The sequence below is a fragment of the Dermacentor albipictus genome, chromosome 5 (assembly GCF_038994185.2).
Source record: "Dermacentor albipictus isolate Rhodes 1998 colony chromosome 5, USDA_Dalb.pri_finalv2, whole genome shotgun sequence".
NCBI classification, from domain to species: Eukaryota; Metazoa; Arthropoda; class Arachnida; order Ixodida; family Ixodidae; genus Dermacentor; species Dermacentor albipictus.
Genome location: NC_091825.1, coordinates 85,551,887 through 85,572,071, shown reverse-complemented (window position 1 = coordinate 85,572,071; position 20,185 = coordinate 85,551,887). Strand labels below are relative to the sequence as shown.

Here is a 20,185-nt window from a genome sequence, read left to right as displayed (position 1 = left end):
GTTATTGGCTGCTTTTAGCGTAAACCAAAGTTATTTTTTGCGTACAAGTGAAATGAAGTAGCCGGGGGCGTACTGCTTCCAACCTATCCACTTGAACCTCATTTAACCTTACCTACCTACCAATTGAGGAAAAATGTTGCCTCGGCATTGATCAACAAGTAATGTGCAAAATTGGGATGCTGGAACAGAGAAACAAAGAAAAAAAGCAATAGCGAAAGAAAAGGAAAAAAAAAACGACGCACAAGATGGAAAATATGAGAGGGCATTCGTTTCCTGTCTCGTTTGTCGTTCTTTCCCGCTGCAGCTTTCGAGATGCAAGAGTACGAATTCGCCCATTTGCCCCCGAAAATACCTTAAGGTCCTGTGACCGATCACTTGGCTCAGCACAACATTGTTTCGTTTGATCTTGTGGCAATAGAAAACTGCCACAAAGGTAATGTCTCGGCTGTCATAGCTCAACTTTTAAAAGAGCGAGCACAAGCCAAATCGGGAAAGCACAAAAGTTTATTAGAAAAAGTGGCACGAAACGTGCAGTGTCTGACGCAATAAACTTTTAGCCGTTACGGCACAGTTGCCCTCGGCATCAATCTGGTGGCGCGAACTTCACTTTGACATGCTCTTTGGCTTTTCCTTGGTGGTTCATCTTCTGCAGGCGCACATCACCTCTGTATGTCCAATGAAAGATGTCTGAAGAGCTACATCACGTCTTGCAGAAACTAGCCGCGTCCGCTTGCGCGAAGGGAACGCACCCACACCTTCCCAGTTATCCTACGCAGCGCAGGCAGATGGCGTATAGCTTGCTACCCAGTTTAATTGCATGGAGTTATATGCTACACGTCGTGTGAAAGAACGCGTAAAGCCCTGGGATGTGCCGAGCTTTTTGAAAAGACACACTTCTCTTTTGATGTTAGTGAACGTATCAAGTACGGCCTTGGTTCCTGGGTAAAACTGGCACTCCCGTTGAGCTGCCTGTCATTCAGTCGAGTAATTTATCTCTTATAAGAAAGACAGAAAAAAGAACAATGCTCTGGCAAAGGTAAGGTGAGCTAGCTGCTTTCTCTGGCGTAAAACGCGTGTGAGACAGCTTTCAATCCTACGCACTTGCCGCATAGATATTTTTCTGCTGGTATATTTACGCTATTCAACGTATGGGTTCCGACAGAAGCGTGGTTTGATTACCAGCGCGGGTTCCTAGGCGTGAGTCGTGTAACAGCTAGTCATAGCAGTTTAAACAAATGAATTGTCCCGGGTGCTTTAGAAAAAGTTTCGGGCACTCCGGTTCCTATAGGCAAACTCAGTTCTCCATGCAAAAAAGAAAAAAACAGTACCCTGTGATCTCAAAAGCCTATTGTACTCGCTACACACTTCGTCCCGCGGGACAATGAGGTTCTCATGGGTAGTTTTTCACGCCAGCATCATAGGCTGCGCAAATCGTACCGAGACAGCCCTAAGCACGTGGATTAGTCACGCCGAACAATGTACTACATTAGCGCAAGGGTTTCCCAGCGCATTTGCGTCGTTTCTCGAGAAAGCTTTCTTCAAAGCGAGACTCTACAGTGGGAGCCGCCGCTTCGCGCTGGAAAAATTACCAGGCCCCCAACAGCTGAGAAAAAAAATGCATACCTGTGTGAAGCTTAGTTCTAGAGACTATACAATCTTATAGGTGGACTCACTCCCACCTACATCCAGATGCGTAGGCCACGCGAAAGGAGGCTGCGCAGGTGTGGGGCGAAGCTCTCGCATTCCAAAATTTCCACGCGCGAAGCCGTGATTCCGCGTCTCGCTCCCACGCTAAGTTCCCTGGAGGAAAGACGGGAAGCGTTTGGGAGGAAATTTTCTCGACTCGGGAAACGCTCTTGTCTGTGCGTACCTGCTGCTTGGAAGAACAGCGCCACCCACACCAGGCGCTTTGTTTGTCTCGGCTGCAGCGAGTCGACGGCACTTTGTTGTCCCCACGGAAGGAGGTGAAGTGGGTGGTGTCACATGGCTTCCCTTCAGTGCCCGCGCACTTCATCATGGAGCGACAGCTCTGTTTTGTTGGGAAGCGGTCACGTAAGCCGGTTCAGCTTGTGTGTATATAGAGGCGCTCTTGTGCGCTGGGCAATCTGGGGGACGAAACTCCACGCCCTCTCGAAGCAACTGCCGAGAGGGAAGTTAAAGGCGCAGTTTCGACGCTGGCATAGCGAGACTTCTCCCTTGCACGGCGCTCGGCAATATATTAAATATGTCCCCTTAGGATTAGATGCGACGTATCGACACTCATTGTCGAGGGAAAGCAACATGCAAGGGAAAAATCTATTGTGTCGTAACTTTTCAGAGAGCGTGGGGGCTTTTATGGTTAATTTATTATTTCGCCACTTAACCTATAGCACTCTCTCATTTATTATCACTAAATTTTGATTTTGTCTAGCATTATTCTCTGAAATGAAAGGCTGAAACGTGACTGAGGAATCAAAAGCGTCACTCAGTGCAGGTAACTCGTGTAAGGGTTTAGAAGGAGGGCTCTGATGCAAGTGGAGCTTGTAACTTCTTTAGCAAATTTGCTCTGCAGATATTCTCAATGTGTATTCAGTGCTGGGAAAGGAAAAATTGAAATCCATTCCCACGGAACACGAACCTGCAAAGGAAACACATACACGTTTCTGAGGAAGTTGAAGTTGAATAGCTCTTGTTGCTTCTTGACTGGAACCTGAGGCGAGCGCCTTTTTCTGCGCATTAACTTCTCTCTGGTATAAAGAGGAAAAGAGAGACGTAATAATAATAGGAACTCATCACTGAGAGATGTTATGTTTGAATTAAAATGCTGGAGGTACTTCTGTGACTCATAGTCTGGCATGCAACTTGACGTGTTTTCTGATAAACGTCATAGATATGTACAGTGATCACATAAACACACAGAGGGCACATACAACCACAAAAGTGCGCGCGCGCTTAAAGTGTTCATAAAACATGATTGAGGCATGCAGTATATAAAAAAGTATTCGGTGAAATTTTATTGCGCACTATGCGCAAGCATCGTTTCGATCTCCCCGATTTACGAATGCATTTCAGTTTCAAGTTTGAGCTGTGTGGTACAAATGCAGCAAAGCCTTCCAATATTGCTAATGACGATGATGATGACGATGATGTATGGAAGTTTATGGCGCAAGGACCCATGATGGCCAACAAACGCCATGAAATTCGCTTTAAAAGCTTGCCAATGTGGATAATAACAATTGCAGTCACGTAAGCCTTCAGGAACACTGCACACTGAATGCATCTGTGAGTTTGATAACTAAAGTTTGCATTGTAAGTAGCTGCTCTAACGCACATTTGGCCTGATGTGGTAAAGGCATGCTTGGTCTTTGCTATTGAGGCCTCGTAGCATTTTTACCTCGCAAGCGGATCCAAGTTTGTAAAGCAGTTTTTACTGAAGCTTTGTATCCCATGACGCAGAACTTTGTGAGCGCCATGCAATATTAATAGACTTCAGAGTCGCAGTGTTTTCCCTCGAAGTCGGTTGTTTCAATCGACCCCGTCAAATATTGCACTGTGTGGCTTCCGCAAAGCAGCCGGCATGCACATTGGATTTATACCACCGTGACCAGGCAACCACTGCAACATGTTGTGATGTAGCTTGTTGGCTCCGATCATGTGATCCAATCCTCGGACCACTTCGGCTGGGCACAATACTTTTCATATATATCACCACGTGAACTAACCAGATGGTGACTCGCACACATGAGGCAAGGGCAATCCTTTAGTAACAACAATCAGAGACATCTTAACTTGCAGGACGGCGAGGGACACCCCCATCATAGTGCTAACACTACAAGGGGCATGCTAACACAACATATACAACAGTTGAATCTCTGGCTCTCTGTAGCCACCCGTCGCCTTCAAAATCCAGCTCATCCAACTTATGCTTGCCTATGGCAGCTGACTTAGGTCAAAATCACAGAATTATCATCTCTGCATGACCACATACACTGAATCACCCAAAATGCGAATTACCAGCAAGATAGTGGAGCGAGGGGCTCGATCGCCTGCTAATCTCTTACCAGCCAATGTGTGTCGAATATTTTTTGTCTCTCTCTTTCTCTGTCTCCTTCTCTCAAAAGTGTTGAACCGTTGTTAATGCTAAAATCTCTGCCAAGCATACCGGTACCCTGCGTCAATCATAGTAAGCTTGAATTTTATTGTAATACGTTTTTTTTTCTCTCAAATTCAGTGCGTCACTTCTTGGTAAAGGCTTATATATTCATCATTGTTCGCACTGTCACCTGCTACATGTAAGTAGAAAATTTTCCCATGTGTGGAGGTCCATGCAGCTTTTCATATTATCTTTTTTAACCCGGTTCGCGCGCTTCTGCGGAAGCGGAAGCAAATCTATATGCATCTCGCGTAGATTGCAAGGCCTGTGCGCCAGCTGCTTCCTCCTGCCGCTTGCGTTCGCTACAGGAAGATGCAGTGATGCTATTTGAATTGCAAACTGGGGACTTGGGTCTCAATCCAGGCGCTGCACTATCCCAGACGAATAGCGAGAATAGAGTAAGATACTCGCATATGTCTTTCTTTTACACATTTCTCGCCGTGAAATTGCTTTGCAGCAAAAATCGTGAGGCTCTGCTTCGCTGTAATACACGTGTTGTGTCGCGGAAACTTCGAGCACTCCTACGGATGGCTGCTCCCGTTTCGTAATATCGATCTGCGCTGTAAATCACACACTGGCCAGTGGTACGCGTAGCTGCTAACCAAACATTTGCAAACACAGCTGGGAGATTGCAAGACCCTGTAAATTAATAAAGGGAAAATGAGACATCCACCCAATCGTAGTAATTGCTACAAAGGAGACCCATACGGGTTCCTCGCAAGAAAAGCCTCATAGTTCAAGAGAAATTCGTCCTGCTCCTGGACTCGAAACCGGGACCACCGCCTTTCCGGGGCAGCCGCTTTACCATCTGAACTAACCAGGCGGCTAGTAGATACGAGGGCGAAGTCGAATTTGTCAACAACTCGAAGCAAAGGCAAGAGTTTGACGTATTAGTTCTGTGGAAACTCACAAGGCGGAGAGAATTAATAACGGGAAAACGAACAATAAATCGACACAGACAATAAAGGGAAATGAGACAGGAAAATGAATCGATCGGGTGGATGTCCCGCAACAGAGGTTTCCGCGTCGAGCGCGGCCGCTTGATGAATGGCCATTGCCGCCAGGATATTGTCAATAGTGGGTGCTGCTACGATGTTACTGATGTGCTGTGATTACAACGAGATATACTGTTTCGGGGCGTCGCTTAGAGCTGTTGTTGGCAGCAATATAGACGCTTGGTGTATCTGCTGATGTTCCTGCAAGGCATCGTGGCTTACTTATGTAATGTGGATATTCAGCAGGTTACACAAGAAAACTATTACTGATTGTGATAATCAGCTTCGGTGGTTTCGGCCACATTTTTTTTATTCCTTGTTCTTTTGCTTTCTTTTTTTTGCATTTGCCTTCTGCTGTATTGTTCACCTCCTCTTCCCATTTCAAACGCCTAACCCGGTGTATCAAGCCCGGCATTTAGCAGGCTGATATCATTAACTTCCATGAAAATGTTTCGCTGTAGGTCCCTCTGAATAATAAACGAAAAAGTATACTTGCTAGTTCTATGGAATGATAATCGACGGGGGTGACATGATTAGCCAATGAGCTCAGCTTCTGGCTATTATTGCCTGTCTGTTTCCTTGCGTGAAAATCTACAGTTCTGCTTTTTGTGCGTTGGTATTTAGGTGTTTACGAAATAGGTCACAATAGAGGTCGCAAATGTGATCAAAGGTTAAAACCTCGTGGAGGAAATAAAATGGAGAGAACACTAAGTTTCTGTGAAGGAATAATGTTAATGTAGCGCGAAGAATTGCGAACACCATTTTTGAAGTAAATGTCATATTTATATATTTGAATCCGGATAAAACAACCGTATTTTAGACTAGAGTATTTCAGAAAGAGTTTAATTGTGACAGTTTATCTGGCGATAAAGCATTGGTCTGCTTATTTCGATATATGCGATGAGCTTGGCCCATGATTAGTTAACAAAATGTAGCACATGAGGGTAAATGGTTTAAATAGAACTATGTAAGGGATAATGCAATTTCCGTATACGTAAATGGTATAAGCAGAACATCTTCATAACTTTTGTGTGTTTATTCGTTTGTTGTCTCTAGGAGGCCGACCTGGCTATTGGCGACATCACTATAACTCGAGAACGCCTAGAGTACATCGATTTCACCACACCCTTTCTGCAGGTTAGTATTGCACTCTTGTATGGTATATCGCATTTAGTGTGACTGCTGGTGGTTCCACTGCTTCCATTTTCTCATGTAACATGAGAACGTTCTCATGTAACCAGTAATCCAAACGTTATTTTCAGTGTCTGAGTAGTCACTACAGATACTTTATCCGAAATAACAGTCAATCAGTTGCTAAGAGGTGTTGCTCAAGTGCCCACTAACCTTTCTGTCTGAAGGACGTGCCTTCTTGAACCATGAATGTGAGGCATTTTCGTTAATATCGCCAGCTGCACTCTCAGACTTTTGCTTGAGAGTGCAGAAACAGCGCCTCTTTCTTCGACGCAACGTCTTTCTCGCTTACACGTGCAATATTTTTTAGCGCGAACACCACTCGGCTGCTCTTTACGGGCGAAACATTCTGGTGAGCGATTAGGGCATTCTTTGGGTTTATACGTTAAGGAGTTTCAGCGAATGCCCTCCCCAGTGGCGCTCGCGCGTCTACTGCCAGTTGATAAGCTAAGCGTACAAACTACGAGTGCGTACCATCTGCTCCTCAGGGTGCCCCACGTGTATCAAGTGGCTCGGCCTACTGTGTTCCCGGTCGTGCAGATTATGACCGCACCATTAACTGCTTGCATTATTCCGGCATTCTTTGCAGAATGACCTCGGCGTTCTGTACCGCAACATTGACCGTGAATTCCGCGATCGGCCCGAGTTCCTTCGGCCCTGGACTGGCGAGCTTTGGCTCTGCGCGGCCACGGCAGCGCTGGCCTCGTCGCTGGCGTTGGCTTTCGTGTCGAGGCTCAGCGCGGCCGAGTGGGTGCCTGCCAGCTCTTCGAGGTCGGTGGCCGCTGCGCGACGCTACTCGTCCTGCGCCGGTTACACAAAAGCTACCCGACGGGCGCAGACCCTGCGAAACCGCTTCACGCTCTTCGACAGCCTCTGGTTCATCCTCGGCTCGCTGCTCCAACAGGGCACCGAGGTGTTTCCCAGGCAAGTGGCTGCTTCACCGTCAAACAGGGCTTTGAGACGGAAGATTCATGGACAAGGGATAATACGGGTAGAATACCAAGACAGGAAGGTAGGGAGGGTAACGGGGAAAGGCGTCCGATTGGCTACGCACACACAGGAGAAGGGAGCGAAGCGAACTATAAGGTGAGTGAAAGAAAGAGATGGTTCTCTAAACCCATGAGCCTGAAAAAAAGAAGAATCACTGGTGATTTAGTGTTAAATACGAGAAAAGTATTTTAGGCATTACGGTCGCACCTCTTTGAGATCGAAGATCCTGGCGCGGAGGGGCGTTCTCACCCCCCCGGGAGAGATCGCCAAAATGCTTGCGTGATCTTGCGCGTCTTGTGCATGAGGGTACGACACTGACGCGACTGCCGGGCAAGATGCTTGCATGATCTCGCCCCTAGCGCGTTATCGCGCAAGCATCTCGTTTTTTAAATGTTTGCTTTGCCTTCTACGTCAATGAGTAGGCGGTCTTCCATTTGCGCTCACGCTTCGCTGTGAGCACAAATGATCGCAAATGACCGCTGACGAATGATCGCCCAATCACGCGATTGCCAACGAACGTCTAGAAAGCGAAATGCTTGCGCGATCTCACGGAGGAGCTCACTCGACAAACGCCCTGCCTCTTCTAAGTGAGAACTGCCACTGATGGTGGCATAGAGCAGAAAACCACTGTCAATTGCACAATTCCTCAGCTAATTAGCCCTATGCTTTCTTTGGCTTCATTGCGTGCTGGCTTTGTACAGTCATGATTAAAAAATATGTAGCCCCCCTGTTTCACTCTCCTCGTTCATTCATAGTTGCGGTCTCGAATCAGTCGCCATTGAAGCGAACAGGTAGTATACGGGGTTTTATTAAACACGTGACTGCTCTCCCAAGCTCCCGTGTGACGTGACGCCATCGGACAAACAAAATTGTTCCACATCCACCCGTCATTGCTGTGTGGCGTTAGCTAACACTCCCAGGACAAAATATAATACACATAAATACCGAATGTAGTGGACGCACTGATGGTGTAGGGGTTGGAGGACGGGACGTCGGGATGAAAACCCAAACTTGGGAGTATTTTATTTACATATTATGTACAGGGAGGTGAGCGACAAGTAACATTAGTACTGTCCTTACGGGCCAGCAGCAACTCGGACGCTGCGGCCCGCGGCAAGAAGTTCGAGAGAGGCGAATCAGGGAATCAGGGCGTGTCCCAGAATCCTCAGGTCTCTCTGGAAGGCTTCTTATAAACCCTCCGAGCACTGCAAGTCACGTCATGTTTGACCAATGGGAGAGTCCGCTCCGATGACGCCACTTTCAGCCAATGGTAGGCGCCCGTGTCGCGGTGTCGCACCTGGCGGCTCTCTGCGGTCTTGCCTCGCAGACTGGCAATCCACTTCTAGGCTGGAGAAGGAGGGGGCTGCTCATGCTCCATTGTCGGAGGCCCACCTGCTAATCCCGGCGGCACCCGACCTGGGGGCCGCAAACTTGTTTGCACGTGCGTCCTCTGGAATGCGCTTTCCTGCTTCTGCATTCCTCAATTAGCTGTGCTGCAATCCGATGTGGTCTGGGGAACTCGAAGTAATCGCAGGAAACAGCTCCATATCTAACAGCTCGTCCTCGCCCCGGTTGTTCTGAATGGCCGGTGAACTCAATTCGCTGGCCATGAGGAACGCCGAAAGAAGCTGCAGGGTACTGGGGTCAAGCTCGTTTGACGAACTTCGGGATCCTAGGCCCTGGAGAACAAACGTCAAACAAACCAAACAACACAGCGCTGCCCCACGTGTAAGCGCAGGCTCTTCACCCCTGACTCGCCAGGCTATTACTGAGTCAAAATCAACCCTGATCTTTTAGTTCCCCAATTTCGACAAAACAGTTCCAACCACCCTTCCAAACAGCTATTCATTTCTCCTCGATTGCCCACAAGACCAGAGTACTATTGTTGTTGCAAAACAAAAGCGTTGTTGACGATGCAAACAACAAATGAAAACAGCCGAACATAACTTAAGTGGCTAACCACACGAACAGCATGTTTCCGATCTATCGCAGTGGCGTACATATCGCACGTAATGGTGCCACTGAACAATCTGGTCAACCTCACAAGTACGTAATCACAAGCGCACTAGCCTTGTGGTCACTAAACAGAACGCGTACTTGCGTTGTAGGCAAACTTTTCATTTACGCTTACTCACGTTTTTTCCCTGAAAGTCCTACAGGACACGTGACATAAACGAACAATTAAACTTGCGGGACTTACACACTCCGCAGAACTCTTAAAATAATGCGTCTTTTAATAACTCGTTCCACGCGTACTTATCAGAGAAGTCAGAATACGGCTGCCCTCCACACACACTAGCAACCCAGTCATGAAGTCTGCTTCCTTCTGTCCACACAGGACACGCGCTAATGGAACTAAGAACGCTTCTCCGTGCAAATCATGCACTCACTGACAATCTACGCGCTTAACCTTACAAAATTCAAAAATACTTAAAAAGAAAGAAGGTTAAATAACACACGCGCTTTACCATAGGCCTTTCGACGATAACCTTGACCTTCAGGTTACTCACACATACACAAAAAAAAAGCCTATCTACTTATTAATGAGCATCTCGCGAGACTACATGTTTACACAAACGCGTCTTTCAAATCTCGGAGCTTTCTCAAACCAAAACAAACAAAGCTCAAACCTTACACATTGAAAGAAACTCTAGTCTCAAATCGCGAAATTTTCCGATGCTCAAAAATAAAACCAAATAACACGTTTTCCTTCTACGGAAGCTCTCTTGGCTTCCCGTTCCCGATTGCTTACGACTGACTCATACTTTCAGCCTGACCCGAGGTGGGCGAAGTTTCAAAGCTACTCTGGCTGCCGAGAGACAACAAAAGGGCTGACTAACGATCAGCTCCCCCAAAACGTTACGGTCTCCTGCCAATTTGCGTCCTCGCGCCCCGCTTTCTTCATAAACTCGATTGACCGCGTCGCTACTCCCCACCTGGTCTCGTCCTGCCACCTTGCGTTTCTTCGAACTGCACGCTGAGCTGTGAAAAGAACTACGGAACGACGAGCAGCTTAACTGCCTCGTGCCCTTTGTCCGCGTCCGTGCAGAACATTCTTCGCAGTCCCCCTTTGACCGGTGGCTTGAACGTTTTCGATGCGTCAACATCGTCCGAGACGACCGCATCTTTTTCCTCGCGCCCTGCCCATTTGGGTTTCTCGCCATTTTTGGCGGCGCTACATAAGTTACCGACTTTCGGTCTTTACCGCGCTTCTTTTTACGGCGCTTTCTCTTTGCACTCGCTTTCATGTCGCCCTCTCGTGCCTCGTGCTGGCCGGTACACATTTCGTCGGCCCGGATCGGTCTCTTACCCGCACAGTCTGAGTGATTCTCACTTAAATCAACACTCTCTCTGCCTCGACTGGCGGACAGCTCAACCGACTCTGGAACAATGCAGCAGGCTTTACTCGAGTTAGACAACTCGCACTCTTGCGAACTGCCCTCTACTACATTGCCCAGCTCACGCTGTGCATCGGCACACAGCCCGTCGGTATCGATCGCTGTCTCACGCGCACAGTCCGAATGATTAATAACGGAATCATCCCTATCTAGGCTATCTAGACTGGCGGAGAGCCGCACCGATCCCTGAACAATGCAGTTGTTCTCTCGTGAGCTACGGAGCTCGCCACCCCGAGAACTATTCTCAACTGCATCGTCCAGCTCGCACTTCACTTCTGCACGCAGATCTGGCTCTACATGAGTGCTCGCTTCTGTCGGGTCAGAAGTACCCTTTTCTTCGCTAGCAACCTCGCTAACCTTACCAGCGACGCACACGCTCGGTAACTGTGCCAATTTGTTCGCAGCTGGCCTAGCTGTCTCCACAGTCATCTGTTGGCACAGCACCTCGTCGCTCTCACTACGGCCTTTAACGGCCTCTGTTGCCACTAAGGCATCGTTAGCAGCTAGCCTTTTCCCTTCACTTATGAATCGGCAGCCCATCTCACAGGCACTACTCTTCTCGTCGGCTTCTGGCGAAAGTCCGCTAGACACTTCCTCATTCTTTCGCTCTGTACTATCTACAGAATTCTCAGACAGCCGTTGTCTCTGTGCCAATAACTGATCACAATGCTGTATCTCTTTGATCAGTGCTGCCTTCTCTCTCTCATACTTTTCCTCTCGCTCACGTTCGCGTTCATTCTCACGTCCGTGACGCTCACACCTATGAGTAAGTTCCTGAAGCTCATGCTTCCGTTCATTCTCGCGTTCTTCACGCTGACGCTCACTCCTAAGCTCACGACGCTCTCGCAAACGTACACGACGCACACGCTCCCGTGGCTCCTGTATCACTTCCCAAGCAAGCTCAATGCTTTTGTCATCATTGCCACTATCATTAATCGCCTTTATGATAGCTGGCGTTTTCATCCGTTCGTCCGCCTCAACTCCCAAATCGTCACACACCAACAACAAGTCTAACCTCGTCAACCTTCTAAGATCCATGGCAGCTGCCCCGACAGGTGGTTAAAACTGTTTTCCTTAATTAATTTGTGCAAACACACAATGCATCAAACTCCCGATTCCCAGAACTATCAAAATTGAACACACAACCTTTGAGTCTGGCGAATCATAAGGAAAAAAACCACGCGCTCACTTACGGTTGCAGCACCCTGCCATCCGGTTCATTTGTCCGCTGTTCCCGGTTCCTTCCGGACTCCCTGGGTCGAAGGCTCGCTCCTTCTTCGATACTCCCAGTCTCTTCGGACCTCTTTCGACGAAGGCTCTCTCTTCTTCGCTCTTCCCGGTTCCTTAGGATCTCTCTCGACGAAGGTTTCTCTGTAGCGCTGCCACCAGCTGATGCATTCGGAGGCGATCCTACCGCTGCCAACCAGATGTAGGGTTTGAGGGACGGACTTCGGGATGAAAACCCAAACTTGGGAGTATTTTATTTACATATTATGTACAGGAAGGTGAGCGACAAGTAACATTAGTACTGTCCTTACGGGCCAGCAGCAACTCGGACGCTGCGGCCCGCGGCAAGAAGTTCGAGAGAGGCGAATCAGGGAATCAGGGCATGTCCCAGAATCCTCAGGTCTCTCTGGAAGGCTTCTTATAAACCCTCCGAGCACTGCAAGTCACGTCATGTTTGACCAATGGGAGAGTCCGCTCCGATGACGCCACTTTCAGCCAATGGTAGGCGCCCGTGTCGCGGTGTCGCACCTGGCGGCTCTCTGCGGTCTTGCCTCGCAGACTGGCAATCCACTTCTAGGCTGGAGAAGGAGGGGGCTGCTCATGCTCCATTGTCGGAGGCCCACCTGCTAATCCCGGCGGCACCCGACCTGGGGGCCGCAAACTTGTTTGCACGTGCGTCCTCTGGAATGCGCTTTCCTGCTTCTGCATTCCTCAATTAGCTGTGCTGCAATCCGATGTGGTCTGGGGAACTCGAAGTAATCGCAGGAAACAGCTCCATATCTAACAATGGTCGTTGCTGTAGCATGATTGGTATCGCATCGCACGCTTAATGCGAAGGTTGTGGCTTCGGGTTCTTTCGGTAAGAATTTGTCGTTTCGTCACTTTTATTTCCAATGTTGCTGTGCATACATTATCGGCTGCATATATATATATATATATATATATATATATATATATATATATATATATATATATATATATATATATATATATATATATATATATATATATATAAATGTATGTGTAATGGAGATGACAGTGAGGGTGGAAAGTAGGTAACACTGGTCAAAAGAAGATTAGTTGTTCCAAAAGTAGTGATTGGTCTAGTCAGCGTTTCTCAGAGTAATCTCCTTCTCATTATCAAAGAAAAAGAAAAGAGCGAACCCACAAGGGGATTGGTGGTAGGGCTACGTTCATTACCGGGAGCTTTGTGCTCGCGCCACATTGTTGTGCGACGCCGCCAGTTTTACCACATTTTCTCTGTAGATGTTTGTTGCAATATTGTCGAGTATAATCCGCCACAAGACTCATATTACCGAAGGAGAGCGCAAGAATGTTTTCTTTTGTACGCAACGCAACAAATATCTTGGCCGTCGGAGCGGGAACGTTGCTAAACCTGGAACAAGTATCAGTGTTTCTTGCTGCTTTATATTGGTCTAGGCTTATGTCGAACGTTCTTAAGAGTCATCTTAAAACTTATTGTGCGCAAACAAACAGGGACGAAGAATGGAAGAAACACAAGGACGAGCGCTCCTCCTTGTGTTTCTTCTATTATTCGTCCCTGTTTGTTTGCGCACAATAAGATTTAAGATGAATCTCTTCCAACTAGGCCGACTCGCAGTCTTCTTCTTAAGAGTGGTGCATTTCTTACATGGCTGCAGTGGCTTGAAATGAATATTTCTTTTGCGTCGGTGTGCATATGTGTCCATGCAGTAGCGATTTCATTAAGGAAATACCCGTGGCTACAATAAAGTCAAATATGAACCGTACTAAATTTGCAGTAATACTGTGATAAGTCGCGCAAAAGAATGTTATGGATATGCGCCCATGTTCTTTTATGAATCGCGAGATTTTTTCGGGTAACACAATGTTTGCCACTGCAAGTACCGTGCACTATAATTTGCGGACTTGTAGTCATTCGGTGGAGGCTCAATCTCATTCACCAGGTTCAAATGGAGCACATGCTATTCTTACATCCCGTTTCCGCACACGATTGCAGCAAGAGGGAATACCGCGTTGCATAGTGGACTGGATTTGCTACATGTTATGCAATACATTGCACATGACCAGGTGGCCTCAAGGCCTCTTACGCGTACAAGAGCATCACAGTGTAGAGAACCATACGTGAAAAAGCAGTAAATCTTCATAGGACAAGGAGTAGCCGGTAGGGCATTGGTGAACCTGTCTGCATCTTTTATCACGTCAATAATAAAATATGCGTTGCTTCATTTGGCACAGAACTTACAGGAGGGTAGGGTATCATATTTATTTATTACATACTGCATAACCTTGGGTCCAAGCAGGTGGGTAGCTTTAAAAAAAACAGTCATAATACAAAAAACAACAATACAAACTGTTTGAAGAAATAACATAGATTATAAAAGAGAATATATCAAGAATAGAATCTGTTTCAAGATTAGTGTAATAAGACATAATACGACTGAGTGCAAAACAGCAACAAAATATGTTTCTGGATTAGTGCAATAATATTGCTACGATAACAGATGTGAAATGGTACAGCAGTGATACTTCGGTGTGGTAGGAGAGACTAACAAGGTGTCTGGAATAATTCGTTCCAATAGAAGACCGTATTTGGAAAATGGGAATACTTATAAGTGTCAGTTCTAGCAAAATAAGGTGTTGAAGAGTTAGGCTGGTGGTGCCTTGTGGGTCTGGTTAGTAAGGGCGATAAATACAGTGATGGATCCATTGCAAGTTTGTGGTTAGGAAGCAGTGAAAGGAAGTCGATTCGGAACTGTTGCCGACGCGTCAGTTCGTGAGAAATTCGTCTAAATAAACCGGACTGCTTTCCTGTGTATTATTTCCTAGGTTTCTTTAATGATATATATATATATATATTTATGTATATATATAGTGGCGGTGAAGAACTCACTAGTAAAACTGTTAGCCACGAAACTAACTCTTTATTTGGCAAAGGTGTACGTACAAAAACAGGCTACACTCAAAGTACAACGATATGGCCAACACAGTGAGCCATCGTTGAAATATGATCTGCGGGGTCAAGTGCATGGACTTTTATACATGAGCCAGCGAAGGTTCCCGCGAAGGTAATCGCTGGTGCATGCGCATACACTCTGATGACGCAAAGTCCGGTGACAACGGATAGACCCATCGGTAACGTTGGAGACACTTCCGATGTTTAACAATTATTACCCGGAGAAAAATGCTCACCCGAGAAGGATAAACCAGTGCACGTGTCAATATATATATATATATATATATATATATATATATATATATATATATATATATATATATATATATATATATATATATATATATATATATATATAGGAGCACACAGGTTGTCCAACATAACTTGCGCCTTACGTTTTCAAAATAAAAGGCACCCCGGACGCTTCTTGAAGTGAATGCGTAATGTTGGCACTGGCATAGAGTTATTCAGACTAATCCTTATTTCCGCCCTAACTAAGAGATAAGTTATGTTTAATTAATAAACTCTAAGTATTGGTTGCAGACCTCAAGTGTGATACGCAAAGCTGTAGAGCACCTTGAGAAACCTCTCTATAAATTGTTTCCAACACGATATAGCTTACATGGCCCTTTTGTCCGCGTGCCAAAGGAAGCCATCAAAATATGAAAACGCACAACGTGATGGGGCGCTTGCGAAATCTTATAGTGCTGCTCTCAAGCGTGTAATGGATGAACAAGATGGTCTGCAGTGAGAGGACCCATGACAGGGCGTTATGCCTGGTGCAGGGATCTGGGCATGCGGCTCTTATGTCATGACGGTGCAAATGCATGCTGCTGGCCGAGCGTTGCCGACCTTGCCCATACTTCACCCCCCTACCCTCTGCCCCTTTCTATACTAAATAGCCTGACAAAGAAACGCTATCCACCAATACATCTCGTAATAAGATAATCGGCGGTCTCGAATCTCTCGATCTGAGAAACTGCTGAAGCGCTGCCCTTTTCTTGTGACAGAAGCCCCAACAGCTCCATTGCGAGATCGTGAAGTTCAAGAAAGTAAAGAAAACTTTGGGAGCTATGCAAAGGGGGAAGGCAGCTGGGAAAGATCAGGCAACAGCAGATTTGTTGAAGGATTGTGGGCAGATTGTTCTAAGATAATCCTAATCCATAAGAAAGGGGACGCCAAAGACTTGAAAAATTATAGACCGATCAGCTTACTGTCAGTTACCTACAAACTATTTGCTAAGGTAATCACAAATAGAACCAGGAACACCTTACAATTCTGTCAAGCAAAGGACAAGGTAGGATTCCGTAAAGGCTACTCAACAATAGACCATATTCACACTATCATTCAGGTGATAGAGAAATGTGCGGAATATAACCAGCCCTTATATATAGCTTTCATTGATTACGAGAAAGCGTTTGAATCTGTCGAAACCTCAGCAGTCATGGAGGCATTACGGAGTCAGGGTGTAGACGAGCCATATGTAAAAATACTGAAAGGTATCTATAGCGGCTCCACAGCCACCATAGTCCTCCATAAAGAAAGCAACAAAATACCAATAAAGAAATGCGTCAGGCAGGGAGATATGATCTCTCCAATGCTATTCACAGCGTGTTTACTGGAGGTATTCAGAGACCTGGATTGGGAAGAATTGGGGATAAAAGGTAATGGAGAATACCATAGTAACTTGCGATTCGCTGATGATATTGCCTTGCTTAGTAACCCAGGGGACCAATTGCAATGCATGCTCACTGACCTGGAGGGGAAAAGCAGAAGAGTTGGTCTAAAAATTAATCTGCAGAACACTAAAGGAATAATTAACAGTCTCAGAAGAGAATAGCAATTTACAATAGGCAGCGAGGCACTGGAAGTGGTAAGGGAATACACCTACTTAGGGCAGGTAGTGACGGCGGATCCGGATCGTGAGACGGAAATAATCAGAAGTAGAAGAATGGGCTGGGGTGCATTTGGCAGGCATTCTCAGATCACGAACAGCAGGTTACCATTATCCCTCAAGAGAAAAGTGTATAATACCTGGAGGCTTACGAAAAGGGTTCTACTTAATTTGAGGATGGCGCAATGAGCTATGGAAAGAAGAATGATGGGTCTAACGTTAAGGGATAAGAAAAGAGCAGATTGGGTGAGGGAACAAACGCGAGTTAATGACATCTTAGTTTAAATCAAGAAAAAGAAATGGGCATGGGCAGCACATGTACTGAGAAGGGAAGATAACCGATGGTCATTAAGGGTTACGGACTGGATTCCAAGGGCAGGGAAGCGTAGGAAGGGGTGGCAGAAAGTTAGGTGGGCGGATGAGATTAAGAAGTTTGCAGGGACGACATGGCCACAATTAGTACATGACCAGGGTTGTTGGAGAAGTATGGGAGAGGCCTTTGCCCTGCAGTGGGCGTAACCAGGCCGATGATGATGATGATGATGATGATGATGATGATGATGATGATGATGATGATGAAGAAGCAGAAGAAGATGAAGAAGAAGTTCAATGCACCGTTACTCGCAGCTATCATTGGAGGTATCGGCTAATTGAGCCTGTGTACTACCATGGGGCTCCCTTGAGAAAGCAGCCGTATTTTCAACCAGCGGCTTGACAGCCTTCTAGGCTCACAGTTTGCCTACCTCTGCCTCAAGCTTGGAAGTCCTTGCGTTAAGAGAGGCCACCGCCTCCGCCATTTGCCTTCCTTAATCTCTGCCAAGGAATCCGTGATTTGCACCCGAAAATCGAGCTCGTCGTTCCCGATTTGCCCAGTTGTTGCATTTATCTTTTCCGGCCTAAGCTCAGAATGGCTATCCATTGGAACCGCAGCTGTTGGCGACGGCCCTAAATTCTCTGCGAGCCTGTTCGGCCGCGGTGGAGGAATAACCTTCGCTACCTTATCCCCCTTCATTTCTGCTATCTCAGTCCTGGACTGTTCAACGATGCCTCTAAGAGTAGCGTTCCCCTTTTGAATTCGACTAACTAGCTTAAAGCTAACATGCTCTGAAGCGGCACCCGCCTTTACCTGTAACTGTGCCATTTGTTTGACCTTGGTTGCCCACGTTCCTTGGTCAACCCCTTACGTTGCGATGCGAGCCACAGGATCTTGCTATGGAGACTGATCTCCCCCTGCATCGCGATTAGCAGCCCCTGGATCGGGAGCGTCCGCACTGGCTCACGCTGGTACCCCCTGGCTTGACCGTGTGCAGTGGTGGGAAATCTTCTTCCTCGTCGTGGCCTCGTTGAAATGCCGCATTAGAGTCTTGCTTTTGCCTCTTCTTTCTCCTGTGACGCCCCGCATACGGGACCTGGAAGCGCTGCTTGCAGTTCCTGTCTGCTGTGACGTGTGCGCCGCCGCACAGCTTGCATGTCGGCTCGTAATCCTGCTCCTCTGATGGGGACTGCTTGCCTCATTTCCTGCACATGACGTCATCTGGCGTAGGGCATACATCAGCGCAATCTCCTACCTTACCGAAAGCGTAGCAAACATGTGTCTGCCTACTGAATAGTGTGCAGCGAAACATGGACGCGCGGCAAATAACATGATTTCGAACCTTGAGGACGTCGAAAAGAATCACCACCATTGTCGAGTTGTTGATTCACCTTGCTTGAAGAGCTGTTGGGTTCCTGCCATCAACAGCAAGTGCCTGAAGTCTCACTGGACCGATGTCGAGGTTTACCCTTAGTACGACTCCCTTTCACGTGTCTTCTGGTGCAGCCATATATGCGTTGACTTCGTACTGCACACTGCCCATGACAATACTGGATATCCTGGCATACGCTCTGGCCTTTTTCACCGCTGGGGTGCTCACCACCGCAATGTTCTGCATGACGTTAGGACAAACTACGTCCTCAACGATGCCTTCCTCACCCAGACCCACCGCCCTGGTCAGGACGAAGGCGAACTTGACTTGGCTAACACACCTCATGTCGAGGCCATTGCGTGGGCGGACAATCAGCCAGAGATGATCTTTCGGCAGTTGTGGCGATCTTGATGCAGCTTTGACTTGCTTCTTCATCTTCGTGAGTGACCGACGAGGCTCCGACAGCGTCGCCACGCCGGACTTTGGGCTCGGCGCCGCGCCCGTGCCACCGTTCACTGTTCTGACTTTCCGTTGATTCACAGCCGTGGTCCAAGCAGGACATTGAAGTTCCTCAGGAGAGACATCCTCTCCGTCTCCGGAACTGGCATATACATGGCACACGCATCTGCACGACGGCGAAATGGAGGAACGCGCCGTGCGTCTCCGCTGCTGTTGCGAACGCCTGCACTGGGTAGTAGGTGCGAGCACCCAGGCTTAGGTCGGTAACCGCTCGACGCTGGCAGAAAAGTCAGGCCCTTGTTTTTCAAGGGCTCTAAGGAGGCAGTAGTGCTCTAGTATTTCTTATAGTCTGCTCTATTTTACCTATCGTATCATTCTTTTTAAATGCATCTAAATGTTCATAGTACAAGTCATACGTCATCGCCGTAATTTTATTATATAGATTTTACGCACTTTAAGCGTATATTTTTAAGGCCCCTTTACAGCCAAGTCACACCAACCTCATAGTAATCATAATTACACTGCAAACTCATTACCACCGACATGGCGCTCCTTGGCCATACTTGGCCCTTGTGCCATAAAAACCCCATACATCATCTGGAAGAAACGTCCTCCAAATATGATGAAAAGAGGGCGCCCACCTCTAAAAGGTGGATCCACGTGGCCACGGTGACTAGGTAGATACGGCGATGACATAAGTTCGTTGATTGGTACCCAAAAACTGCTGCAGGACATTGAATACGGCGAAGCCGATACGAGCATGCCCGCACACCACGGCGACCGCAGCGCCACCAACAACCCAATAACAAAAATAAATAAATAAATAAATAAATAAATAAATAAATAAATAAATAAATAAATAAATAAATAAATACAAATAAAGAACTATGCAAGCTAATGCAACATAACCGTGTGCTATCGCTTTTAGTTAGAAATTTATTGTAAGGAATAGGTCCTAAAATAAAAGCTCCCTTTGAACAAAATTATGAACTGGTTGGTTGAAATGCTCGGCGACGGCTTTAGGAAGCCTTTTAACTGTGTCCGTGCTATGTCCGTTTAACCCGACGTTCACTGATTGTCCCGTTTCACCGACATATTGTTTCTTAGACAAATAGCACTCAAGCAAATAAATTACATTGGTAGTAGTGCAAGTAAAGCTACTTTTCACTCCGTGTGTATAGCTATTTGCGGTGTTATTTTTGAAATTTTATTGTGACTCTAAAGGTGCTTGCTCGCTTTGCACCTGGGGCGATAACAT

The 20,185-nt window shown here is 46.8% G+C and overlaps 1 protein-coding gene across 4 annotated transcripts in view; it reads left to right on the top strand.

Annotated features, from left to right (window-relative positions):
• Nucleotides 1–20,185, top strand: part of LOC135905780 (glutamate receptor ionotropic, kainate 3-like) — a 673,125-nt gene that overhangs the window by 614,758 nt on the left and 38,182 nt on the right. For all 4 annotated transcript variants that reach the window (XM_070539667.1, XM_070539668.1, XM_070539669.1 and 1 more), the window contains 2 exons: nucleotides 6,184–6,264; nucleotides 6,908–7,242. In XM_070539667.1, coding sequence (XP_070395768.1) covers nucleotides 6,184–6,264; nucleotides 6,908–7,242 — 416 coding nt within the window. The remainder of the gene's footprint in view (nucleotides 1–6,183; nucleotides 6,265–6,907; nucleotides 7,243–20,185) is intronic.